The sequence below is a fragment of the Labrus mixtus genome, chromosome 7 (assembly GCF_963584025.1).
Source record: "Labrus mixtus chromosome 7, fLabMix1.1, whole genome shotgun sequence".
NCBI lineage: Eukaryota > Metazoa > Chordata > Actinopteri > Labriformes > Labridae > Labrus > Labrus mixtus.
In genome coordinates this window covers 7,216,865-7,229,734 of record NC_083618.1, presented here as the reverse complement: position 1 = coordinate 7,229,734, position 12,870 = coordinate 7,216,865, and the positions used below count along the sequence as shown (strand labels likewise).

The 12,870-nt window shown below is 40.5% G+C and overlaps 2 protein-coding genes and 1 long non-coding RNA gene across 3 annotated transcripts; 1 reads left to right on the top strand and 2 right to left on the bottom strand.

The window, feature by feature from the left end:
- Positions 1-627: 627 nt before the first annotated feature.
- On the bottom strand, positions 628-3,917 carry LOC132977666 (opioid growth factor receptor-like). The gene is made up of 8 exons (XM_061042424.1): positions 3,356-3,917; positions 3,020-3,082; positions 2,855-2,887; positions 2,669-2,723; positions 2,432-2,510; positions 2,285-2,351; positions 2,059-2,207; positions 628-1,962 (listed from the first exon to the last, which is right to left on the bottom strand). The coding sequence occupies exons 1-8, from the start codon at positions 3,815-3,817 to the stop codon at positions 1,632-1,634; spliced, it is 1,239 nt and encodes a 412-aa protein (XP_060898407.1). The 5' UTR covers positions 3,818-3,917; the 3' UTR covers positions 628-1,631.
- Positions 3,918-4,583: 666 nt separating this feature from the next.
- On the bottom strand, positions 4,584-9,152 carry LOC132977661 (uncharacterized). Its single transcript, XR_009673846.1, has 3 exons — positions 9,018-9,152; positions 5,009-5,726; positions 4,584-4,898 (listed from the first exon to the last, which is right to left on the bottom strand). It is a non-coding gene; the product is annotated as an uncharacterized LOC132977661 (long non-coding RNA).
- LOC132977660 (potassium channel subfamily K member 15-like) lies at positions 8,641-11,720 on the top strand. The gene is made up of 2 exons (XM_061042409.1): positions 8,641-9,246; positions 10,722-11,720. Exons 1-2 carry the CDS (start codon positions 8,964-8,966, stop codon positions 11,690-11,692), a joined length of 1,254 nt encoding a protein of 417 aa, XP_060898392.1. The 5' UTR covers positions 8,641-8,963; the 3' UTR covers positions 11,693-11,720.
- Positions 11,721-12,870: the final 1,150 nt, after the last annotated feature.

The window sequence follows — 12,870 nt, the reverse complement described above, 5'->3', positions numbered from 1 at the left end:
TCGCAGCAGTGCACAACATGTTTAAACTTCTTTTTCTAATCTTTTTCTCATTCTAACACTGCACGATCGAAGAACAGGCAAAGAAACTAAAATGATTCAATTAGGCAAACCAAATCACTATTAATTCAAAATGTTCTAATATACATTTCCAAGATGAAGCTACATGTTATTCTTGATTGTAAATCTGTGTTAACGATGTGGACAATTTATAATTCCTGATCAACAGAGTCAATAAATCATTCAAAACTAAGAAACAGATATTCCACTTTTCCTTACATCTGGTCACATTGCTTCATGTAGTGAATAAAAAGATCATTCAATTGAACTTTTGTAGTGATGACGAGGGCTTGGCCAGTCAGAAACATTTATATTGTGTGATTATAGACAATGTTATGACTGTCACTGGAATAAATGCAAGAGTGAGACATCACTGGCAGGACGTACAGAGAAGAAGAATTCAAGTTCTCTTTATTGTCATATTAACCATGAGTACACTGAGATAACATTTTGTTCCTCTAGGACGGTGACGCCACGAGACAATTAAGAATTAAGAAGGTAGGAAAATGAGATTAAATGCAGCAACAAGAAGGTGTTCTATAAATAGTTACATTAGTAAAGAAAGCAAAGTGGAGTTCACAAACAATTTATTTTATTCATCTTCAAAATAAATCCAGGTTTTTACAGTTGCACTTATTCAACACATTTACCAATATAAGGACACTTGTTTTTGTAAAAATCAAAGAATACGATTATAATATCAATCTTGTATCGGGCACATTCACAACAAATGTTGACTCGAGACACTTTACAAAAAGAGCAGGTCTAGACCGTCATCTTTCATCCCCAATGCAAAACAAGCTGGTTATTAAAAGAAATACAAATCTTTGCATAACTCTGTGTACAGCACGGTGAACCATTGTATGAACTCCTGAGGAAATTTAGAGGTGACAACTTGTGCAGTATCTGCGTCTGCCTCCCCTTCACAGGATAACTCCACAGACTGTAAATATTAAGGATCATTTCTGATAACTGATCCCATCTTCTGTCTTTGATGCTTTAAGTCTCTTAACATTTCCTTAGGGTTTCTTTTTTTCATCTGCATTAATGCAGCACAAGCTCTTTCTCTCTGCTTTAAATGCTTTGTGATCAACAACGACTGCAGGTGAAAGCATTTTTGTTGCGACTGCTTTATGCTCTGTCTTCTATTGCTCCAGGCTTCAGACATGTTTTTAGTGTTAAGGCCGTTTCAGTTGATTATGTTCACACTAGAAAAGTACAAAGAATACTCAAACCTGATGGGATGCTTACTGAAAATGGTTGACCACTGCTTTGGAATCTATTGTTCATGCACATGGTTATGCATTATGCTTTTAACTTTGGGCTGGTGCCAAGCAGCTCCAAACATTTCTTGGAAATAAAGCAAAAAAAAAAGGTTGAGTTTTAGGAAACAGTCTGATATCTATTGTGTTCATTTGGCAGTGAAATTCCAGTTTGTGGTTTTATTGACAACCTCCAAAAACACAAGTCATTTCTTTCCCTGGTCCTGATCTATAAGTAGAAGAGTAAGTCTATGGTTTGGATTTGGTGCATTCTACTTTGGCAGTTATATTATCCTCATACTGTCTTCATCTTTATTGTTCAGACTCATATCTGTTCATTCCCTTTTGGAGCTCTGACTCTGACCGCCTTAACCACATCAGCTGAATTTTCTTTGGGCACCAGACAAACTCATCTTTACACTTGTGGTTGTCGAAGGCAAACTTGATGAGACTCCTGCGTTCTCTCTTGTCCCTGACAGAAAACATAAAGTAGTTCAGTACACTTTCCTTGACACGTGGGAGTTCTCCATTCAAGAGGGTCTCCTTCAGGAAGAAGTGGACCAGGGGAGCTTGGTAGTGAGGGAACCCCAGGATACCCAGGCACTTCAGGATGCGGGTGATGCGCAAGTTGTTATGAGTGTTACTGCCCGTGAAAACAGTAAAGAAAAAGAAAATGATGAGTTAGATGTTTTTGATGCTTTTAATGAACACATTGCTTGATCATGAATTAAAAGGTCACCAGTCGAGGTTGAAGAATCGTTCTCTCCAGTTTAGCGCTCTCTCGACTTCTCCTGTTGTCTCATCACACAAATGAATACCATAGAAGTCCAACATGAGCTTGTAGGACTTCAACAGATTGTCCTTTGCAGTGTTGCTTTTGCAAAACTCCTGAAGAAACACAGACATTTACATCAGAATATACAAAGCACTTTGATATGATAACGTTGGTGCATTTGGCTGCTTACATGAATTTCTTCTACTGTCAGTGTAGTGGCCCCAGAGTTCATGCCTGGCTCTGGCAGTGGGAACAACCTTAAAGCGAGAAATGAAATTACACGTTGCAGAAACAAAAACAGATAATTCAACATCACATTTAATATAGAGTAACTTACCATTGAATATAGGTGTGTACATACTCCAGTTTGTCATATCTCTGAAACCAGTCATCATGGAAATTGTTGATGCAGACCTCTGATGACAGACATAAATCAACAGAAATGAATCTATTTCTAAACTTTAGTTGGTTGCACATGTTAAATTGAATGCAGTGATGTTCATTTACACTGCAGTACATTCTACATTAAATCACATTGTAGAGCGTGTTAGTGTGTTTGTAACTGTACGCCTACTGTCAGGTAGAGTGGCTGTGTGTCCCTGGTAGAAACTCAAATTAGGTTTGGCATCCTAAACAATAAAACATAAATCACACTTAGACATGATTCTTATACTCTATTTTAGTTTATTTAGGATAGGCCTAATTATAACAAAGTCACATCATGTGTCATATGACCTTACAGTTCTATAAGTGTACTTACAGGCTCGTTCCAACGGTGTGACTGTCTCTGGTTCTGTGGGGGGATATAAAAACACAAAGTGTGTGTGTGTGAGGGTGGGTTTTACACTTGCACATGACAGGCCACACAGTCTGCACAGTGTGTGCAGGTTTAGGTTGTGTGTCCATGCAGTCGTGTGTAACTTACAGGGTAGTTGTGTCTGTAGTTCTGCATGTCTATTGCAGCAGCTTGAAATCTTCTGAACTTGGACTGGTAGGATACAGAAAAGAATTGAAGATTAGTTTAAACTCAAAGCAAGTTGTACTTTGCAGGCTCAACAGGAACTACAGGTTATGTTGCCAAGTCACAGCTGGAACAGTGTTGACACATAAAAACGCCTGCAATCATAGTGAGGTCCCGGCCCAACATTAGAGAAGGAATTCCTACAATAGTAGGACATAAGACACTCAATAGGCCAGGGCCTACTTGAATTTAGAGCATGATACCAAACTGACATCAAGGTTATGGTGTTTCCCTACTCACAGATGAACGTGCTGGTCGCCAGGTGCTCTTTAAGGGCTCCTCCTGAGTCTCCTCAATCTCCCAGCTTGAATCATAGTCACAGTAGAAATCATCTGTGGTCTCAACTCGATACTCTTTGCTGTCAAAGTCATCGTCATCGTCTTCACTATACTGCTCGGAGCTGGGCTCTGGCTCTGTCTCTGCGGGCCTCTCCCCCCCGGCGACAGCTTCATTTTCAGACTCATGGTCAGATGTCGCTTCGACCCCCTCCTCTATAACTCGCTCTGACAGTTTCTTGCTTGTTTCAGGCTCGTCTCTGGTGCTTCCGCGGTCTTTAGGCCATCCTATATTCACAGGAGAGGACCCGACGATAGCACGATGGACTGCAACGATACAGCGCAGTGAGAAACACGCGACGTGCCACACGCCGTGCTTTAACCATTTAATAAGACGACAGAGGCGGCTAAAGTTAACCCGGGACATCCTGAGAAACACTTCTCAACCGAGGCGATGCGATCTGCTATTTAAGCAGCCTATCGTAGGCTTCGTGAATAGATCTGTTTCACTTTCACTTTCTGAACTTCTCCTCACTGACTTCACGGGAAATGGAAACTTACAATTAAAAACCAAAAACAAACCTCAGGCATGTGCACACATATACAAAATAGGGGCTTGAGCACCTGCCCTTTATTTCTTTCTCTATTGAATTAGGAAAGTGCACATTAATCATCAGTAGGCATATATCTGCAAATATAATCAAGGCTATGTAAATATGCCGAAATTACAAAAGCAAAATTTCATCCAATAGCCTACTAACAATTTATATTTTTTTACTATCACGGGACACGTGTTTAGGCTATTTGTAGTTTAAAAAAAAAAAAATAGACATAGTTCAAGATGAATTTGTTTGTGTTTAGGCTAAAACAGCTGTTTCAATAAATCAGACTTTCAAATGCAAGAATAAGAGTGATACATGTTATTATTTGTTGAAAAATATAATGTGACAATTTACCCCGCATAGTGTGACAACATACCCCGTGATGGGGCAACTTGTCACAAATGCACACTCTTTACTTGATCATGCAGAATTTATTATTGAAGTGACAAGTGAAAATCTGAAGATAATACATTTGTGCACAAGAAATTAATATTTAATTTGATATAGAAATTGAGTGACTGTGGTATACTTAGACCGAGAATTTTAGGTGAAAGCCATAAGTGTGACAAGATACCCCGCTCTCCTCTATTCTCCTTGCTCACAGCCTGGCCCAAATACATTTGTTTAAATGTTTATCAGGTCGAGAGATAGGCCTACGTGATCCATGACACAGCGTGATGATCTCCCCTTGACCTCTTTCCTGCTACAGTTCATAGACTGTGATAAGGTTTTAGCTGTCAGTACATGCACCCTCTCGCAGGAGCAGAGAGATGTAGGGCGAAAAATACCTTTTCTGATGAGGCCTAGTGGTGATTCTAGACTCTCTTGGGGCCCTATAGGAAAATATCAATGGGGGGGCTCCAACCCGCGTTTATCACCATCTGGAGTATCAATTTACTCCTCTTCCTCTTTTTTCCTGTTTCTTTTTTCTCTCCTATCGCCCGATAATTCCTCTTCATTTTCATTGGATGACTTCATTGACAAACTTTGGTCTTCAAAGCAATAATGCATGCAACGTTTAGCAGGGAAAGAGAGCGAGTGCCGTCAGACGGTGCCCCCTAAGGGAGGTTTCCTACTGTGTTTGCAAAAAATGTACATTTTGGGCCACTGCTTTGGTTTAAGTTTGTGAGCCAAGCAGTTGCCTGTCTTGTTGTCCTGTTGACAAGCAGAGCCTCATGAAATAACCTCGGTGCCAAAGCATGGACAGATTTTATTTTTAACTCTGTGATCTTGAACAGAAAGCAACACAATTACTTGAATTGCAGTCAGCTGCCTTTTACTGTTGTTTCAGAAAAGTGTTCCATTTTGTAAAAAATAAATAAATAAATAAACTTCTTTTCATTTCCTCCACACAGGTACCTTAAACTATGAAGCCCCTCCCTGCCCTCTGATTTATCACGCCCAAATGTCTGTTCAGTTAAGCTGCCTTTTCTATTATTGTCACTATTCATTTTAAGTTCCTGTAGATTCATACTATTAATTATTAAACAGGCTTCAAAAAGACTTTGGCCTTTGAGACACAAAATGCACTGTATTTGCCCTAAAGGATCATCAAAATGACGTCATCCTCTCTGTTGTCACCTGCTGTTATCAGAGAGAAGATAGCATCCTATTTGCAGAATATTTCCTCTTCTTTGGGTATGGCACTTGGACAGATGAGTGTCTCGACTCCAGTCGGTGCACATCCTGCTCTTAATGTCTTCCTGTTCAAGATAAAGGGATGCATGAGCCGACCTGTAGAGCAGAGGGAGATATGGGATGAGTAAAGCAGATAATGCAGCAGCTTTATTTCATGGCTAGAGAGTTGTTAAACCAAAGGATCCTCATTTTAAAAAGTCACTTGTCCTTGGCAGTGGTTCCACAATAGCTATTTGTCACTCTCTTCTTCTGTAGGCTATTTTACTCTACAAATGATAGCAAATCTACAAAAGGCTTTGATGTTGAATAATAGTGATGTATCCTCTGTGTTCTCTCATCGAGGGGACCCTGGTGAGCCAATTATCTCTCAGGGACTCCTCTCAAAAGCAGATAAGTGCCCTCAGTGCCAGTGGAGAGAATCAAGACTGTTAACATCTGCTCAGCAATAGATTCATGTGCTTACTAAGGCGGGATAAGGTTCTTTGCTTTTCCTGAAAGATAAAAACACAGCTTGGAGATGGCCACATGTCCTATATGGAAGGGAGGCAATAAATGAGGCCCTAATGACAGATCTCAGGCTCTTTATGGCCTGGTTTAGTGCATGAATAGGCCCCATAAATTGCCCCCCCCCCTCCTCCATCCCTGAAATAGATGAAAACTTCATGCATGATATAAAACTGAAATAACTTGCAGCATGGAACTGCAGCAGACAGCTTATTTTCTGGTTGCACTGCTGTGAACCCAATTAGCATGACACTGAGCAAAAACCCAGCAGATGCCAGTGAAACCACAGAGAGGCTCCATGAAGCGGCCCTCTGAGCTGCTGCACTGATACACACCAATCATGTGTGCTGTCTCTCTCTCTCCTGCTCACTCTGCGTATTGAACTTAGTTAATGACGAAGGCCTGCTGGATCACTCAGCGACTAAGTGCGCTTGATAAAGGTCAGCACTGCCAGCGGCTAATGCTTCATCGCTCAGAGTAATACTTTAGCTGAGCGTATTGTGAATACTCCGCACATGAACGCTTCACAGGGCAAAATAATCAAGAGAGTAGAGTCTGGAAAGGCCAGCTGTTTCTGCTGTGCTTCTCTGTGGCTGCCACAGACACAACACACACACACACACACACACACACACACAGAAGCACACTTGTGTATCTCAGCCCTCTCCAAACACATGGTTGAGTGATTAACCGCCAGGAGAGTCAGTCCTGGAAGTTGGGTGCATAAACACTTCACATGATGTTTAAAAAGTTGAGTAACAGAAACTGATGGTTTAAAAGAACCAATGTGTTTCATTTTGCAGTGGCCTTAGGCTCCAAAATTGCACCACACACTTGGAGTTGGAGGCATTTAAACTTTTCAGTTTCTGACACCCAGCTGTGCTTTTCAAAATTCCTCATTTAGATTTTTTCTGCCTTGAACCAATCATTAAATATAGAAATACTGAAGGGCTTTGTGCTAGTGGTATCAAGACAAAATGCCAAGAATATGACGAGTTCATTTGCAGAAACAGATGAACACCACTCTGGAAAAAAGTGCCCTGAGAGTTTTTTATTTAGCACTTTAAATAGAGCTGTCCACTGATCCAAAATCTGTTCTGGTGCAAAAACCAAATACAGCCTAGACTAAGTCAAAGCCACATGGGCGGTTCTAGGCAGGTGCCAACAGGGGCCAGTGCCCCTGTAACACTAAGCTTGGTCCCCCCTGTGGCCACCCCTCCAAAAGGAAGAACCCCTCTAATAACACATACACAGTGACTCAACAACTGCACTCACAATCTAAGTATTAAATACTGTTACTGAAACAAATATATATCATGGTATTTTATTTTGTGGTATTTAATGATGTGCGCTATTATTTGGCATAATATATATATATATTTTTTTTTTTAAGTGATCATCTTTGTCTATTTTTCACCTGGGTTTAATGTTCTCCTCTGACAAAACAACTGGCCCCAGTTTGGCCCCCTCAGTAAGAGTGGTCTAGAAGCCACACAGCTTTAGTCTGAGTGATATTACTTGAAATCAACAAGTAAAACAGTTTTATGAAAATGTTTAAAACAGAGTTATCTGCTTTTGCAAATAAGCTCTTAATAGGTTATAAGACTAGATCTCTTTGAACATAACAAAGATTGAGGTCTTTTATCTGCTCTTTTGTGAAGCGTCTACAGATAACATTTGTTATGAATGGGCGCTATACAAATAAAGATTGATTAATCCTCTTATATCAGCATGTGCATGCCTGTGCATCCATACACATGCACATAAACAACATACATACACAAGAGAAGATGTCATTAGATGTTTTTTTTTAACTTAACAACATATAGGCTATTACTGTAATTGTTTTAAAGGGTAGTCCATCCAGAAAAATAATATATCCACTGTCCACAAAAATATTCAGTTATTTAAAATTCTAATAATTATATCTCTCTCTTTGAAAAGTTCTTAAAATATTAGTGTAGCCTATTAAAACACAAAAGTTTAAAGACTGAAGATGTTGCAAAAAAAGTCCCGGAGGCTTTGAGTGCAGGATTTGTACAAATGGAAGGTGTGACAGGGCGGACTCACTGAGGCAGGTAAAATAGTGAATCAAAAAAAGTCAAGCCCATGAGTGGATGCATGAATGATATGATTAAATTCAGGAGCTGAAAAAATGTTTCACAAAGCAGGACTGATGCAATTTTTTTGACATGAAGGTCAAATTTCAATGCCAAGAAAATGCCAAGATTTCTGGATAAGAGTTTGGAGATCTGCTGAAGACTGTTGTTAGTGGAATGTGATAATATGAAGCTCTGCTTTGTTGAGGAAATATTAAGACATATAGTTATTCATAACAGATAAATTATAGCTATTATAAGTTCAGAGACCAATTCCTTTTTTTTTTTGTCCCAGGCTACGACCAGTTGAGGAACGGCAGTTTTTGGAGCGTCAACATTGGCCCTGGAGGCTGAGAAATTAAGCAAATATCGGGGGGACTTTTAATCAAGTGCAAGCTGTAAACAGACTAAGATGTCACATTCAAACATGCATAGTAGGTAAACGAGGCCACATGCGCACCTAAGTAGGCTAAACTGTGGAAAGTCAATGCAAGACGCAGCTCAGGTAACTTGTAGGTGTTGTGCTTTCAAATGATGACGCGCTAAGAGAACAGACTACAGTTTCAACAATCCTCACATGGGCGTTAGTCCAGCTGTCTAAAGGGGCCCCAGTTAGCACGTTAGGTGGCTGCAGATTAATCGAGTTCATGGGCACACACCGGGGTCCTCGTGCGTCCCTCTAACCGACAGCACCCATCTCTCCGCCTCGCGCGCTCTCCGTAGTTTGAGGATGAAGACACAGAACATCAGGACCCTCTCTTTGATCCTCTCCATGGTGTTTTACCTGCTCATTGGGGCCGCCGTCTTTGACGCTCTGGAGTCGGACAGTGAGAGTTCAAAGAAGAAGGCGCTGGAGCAGAAGCTCAACGAGCTGAAGAAAAAGTACGGATTCACGGACGATGATTACAAAGAGGTCGAGAGAGTGGTCCTTCTCTCCGAGCCGCACCGAGCCGGGAGGCAGTGGAAGTTCGCCGGATCCTTCTATTTTGCCATTACTGTGATCACCACAATCGGCAAGTAGCTACAAGACCTATTTCATCTCACCTGCTGCTCTGAAACAATACGGACACGCCACGGTTGATGCGTCACCAAGTGGGTGACGCATGGGCCCAAACATTGGGGGGCACTGTAGGTGGAACAGGTGGAGGTTCAATATGCATTGACCTAATTCTCAGAACCAAACTTTAAGACTTTAAGACTTTTAGCAATGCATTCAAACTGGTTTGAAGGACAACGTTATGGCAGTGTGACATTTTACATTTAGCAACTTGAAGTGATTTTACAGCCAAAAAGAACGAAAGAAAAGGCAATTAATAGTAAAACATCGTGCTCCCATTTGGTAAAAGCAAACATTAAGGCTTTATCTAAATTTAAAAATTGTCTTCTTGAATCCTACAGTTGCTACTGTGCTTGACAACGATCAAACATGTCCATATAACAAACAAGAAACATGGACAACAATACAAACATTAAGAACATTTCACAACACGTCTTATGCAGTATAACACATTTTCCTGCTTTATCCTATATGCATATCGCACGAGCTGTTAATTCAAAATATGTAAAATTCTGTTTTCATATTAATCCACACTATCAAACCACATTGTAGCAGGCATCTGTGCCAGGATTTCTGCAAACATCTGTCCAGTGTTGATGTGTCAGAGTCTTGATGGAGGATTGAGACATTCAGCATAATGTAGGCCTAATAGTTTGACTTAAATATTACCTGAACAAAAAGTAAGCATGGATAGAGATCAGAGTAGTGCATCATCTTTTTTGGAGAGCAGGAAATATTTTTGCAGGATTGTACAACTTTCTCCTTAAAGCTTATGTACATTACAGATCAAGGGTTAAGTTTGCAGCATATAGTAAAAGCAGTGTTTGTGTAGTGAGCCAGAATAAAAGGGAAAGGGCTTTACATTAAAAAGATGGACTTTACTCTGTTGTCTTACAGCTACGTTGTGCAATATGCTGTCTATTTGGGCGCTATGTTAAAATGTTATCTTATCTACTCACTACATTTGTCTTTAAAGCTGCACTAATGCCTTTTTGCCTTTAAGTGGCAAAACATTTTCGACTTTATTCACTGAATACACAATGTACTAGTTATAGTAGCTTCTCCCAGTCTTTTGAAATATTACCTCAAAACAATGGACCAAAGGAGAAGCTCTGCACAATTTCATTTTTAGTCCCATTATTTTGTCACTGTGATCACTTTCCCATTGTACAGAGCCATATGAAAACCTAATGAATGATATCAAAATGTGAATTTGTGCAAATCTAACAATGGGAACAACTATACTTCAGCTGAATGCATAATTCCTTTGTTCTAAGAAGTGTTAGAGACCTAAATATTGCCTCTCAGAACAAGAGTTGAGACATGACTGAACAATTTAGTAATGCAGTGAGCAGACCAGTTGTAACCTTGACGAACATGAAGCAGAAGTCCTTGACATTTTGTGACTTGTAATGTACTGTGGCTTTGTAGGTTACGGCCACGCTGCTCCACGCACTGATGCCGGCAAGACTTTCTGTATGTTCTACGCTGTCTTAGGCATTCCTCTGACACTCGTCATGTTCCAGAGCTTGGGCGAGAGAATCAACACTTTCGTCCGCTACCTGCTGAGCAGAGCCAAGCAGGGCCTGGGCTTACAGGTTACAGAGGTGTCGATGGGAAACATGGTCCTGGTGGGTCTGTTGTCATGCGCGAGCACCCTGTGCATCGGAGCTGCAGCTTTTTCCCACTTTGAGGACTGGACTTTCTTCAACGCCTACTACTACTGCTTCATTACACTCACCACCATTGGCTTTGGCGATTTTGTTGCCTTGCAGAAGAAAGATGCTCTCCAGAAGCGACCCCCCTATGTGGCCTTTAGCTTCATGTACATTTTGGTTGGACTGACGGTCATTGGAGCTTTTCTGAACCTGGTGGTCCTGAGGTTTCTTACTGTGAGCACTGAAGAGCCTGATGTAAAACCTGAGGCAGGGGGGCAGGTGCAGGGAACACAGCCTGAGGACACACAGGTCGATAAAGAGGTGGCTGTGGCTGAAGCAGAAACGGCTGACATTGGATATAGAGACAGCAAAGATGGACATAGCAGCCTGAATAACATGAGTCTTCCCATGGAGGGAGGCAGCAGCTGCATGAATCTCCTTCCATCTCCTATGGAGGAGCAAAGACTTGTTTTATCTGAGCACTCTGAGCTCTCTGAACCCAGCAGACTCAGATTCTTTTACTCCTGTTGCATGTGCTGTGACTCTGACATTGACAACAGCCCCATCCAGCCTCACTGTGACGAGGAGGGCGGCCACAGTAACCCTGTCTTTTACAGCTCCATCTCCTACAGGGTGGACCAGGCATCCTGCAGCTCCTGCACCGGGTCGTCACAGGCTTCCCCTGGCAGCGCTGCTCTGTGTCTTGGATACAACAATCATCAAAAGAGGAGGAAATCACTATAACTCACTGAACATGTGACTTATGTTTAAATGGCCTCAGATTTTCTTCTTGGTGGAGCAAATTGCCCTGTGCTTTTATAATCATGAATGTAACATTAAATGCTAAATACATTTAGCATGTAATCCGAATCCTTTACAGTTTTTTTTATGTATTTTTCTACATTAAGTATAATGCTTAAATGATAAACTTTGTGGTGTATATATAAATTTTTTCAAACATTACTCTTCCATTGGACTGTACATTAAACATGGTACCTCGAGAAAGTGACTCGTTGTTGGGTGTCCATTAATATTTAAGGTGACAGACTTCCTGCAGTATTGTCACCTTTGACCTTTCTGTTATCTCTGGTCAGAATGTATTGCTGTCTTGAAATAGGGATGCAGTCCTGGTTGCCTCTGGTTGTTCCTCTACTCTATATTTCATCCTCATGCTGCAGCTTTATGTACAGCACAGTGAGTCTGTCTGAATTTGAGTCAAAACTGTTTTGTCCCAGTCCCAGACCACATCCTCTGTGATCAACAGTTGTGTCAACAAAGAGGTATTTAAAATGTTGAGAATGTGTAAAGACTCTTCTCGTTGTGTGGTTTATTCACACACGGGCTACAATTCAAATGTAATATTTCATATTAACTCAGAGTCAAGCCTTTTATATATGGCACATTTTATTCAAATAAAATACTTTTTATGTTTGTTGAAAGTTGATATTTACTTTAACCTGGTGCCACGTCAGCAATTTCACAAACTATTGTGTTTGCTCTTTCTTTTAATGGGCTTCCTAAAGTCTAAAAAACTAACCCTGATGACATCATCAGGAGATTACATCATCAAGATGTCTTAATTTAGGCTTCAGATAAAAAACAATCTAGAAAAAAAGAAAAACCAGAAAGCCTGCACTGCAAAATGGAATTTTAAAAGTAAAAGGATCAGGAATTCTTAACACCTGTTACTTCAATTTGTCCTGTTCTTCTTTCAATCTGTTTATTGTGATTACCCTGGCTTTATGGAAGTACATTGTAAAAAAAAAAGAATGTTGTTTACACTTCATTGATAGATCTTTAAAACTCTTATGCTATGTGGTTATCTTCTTTTTTGGCCTCACATTCCATACATTTCCGCCTTTTTTCAGCAGGCTGACAAACTATGACATCACCCTTTTATTATTTTTGTAGCGTTCAGATCA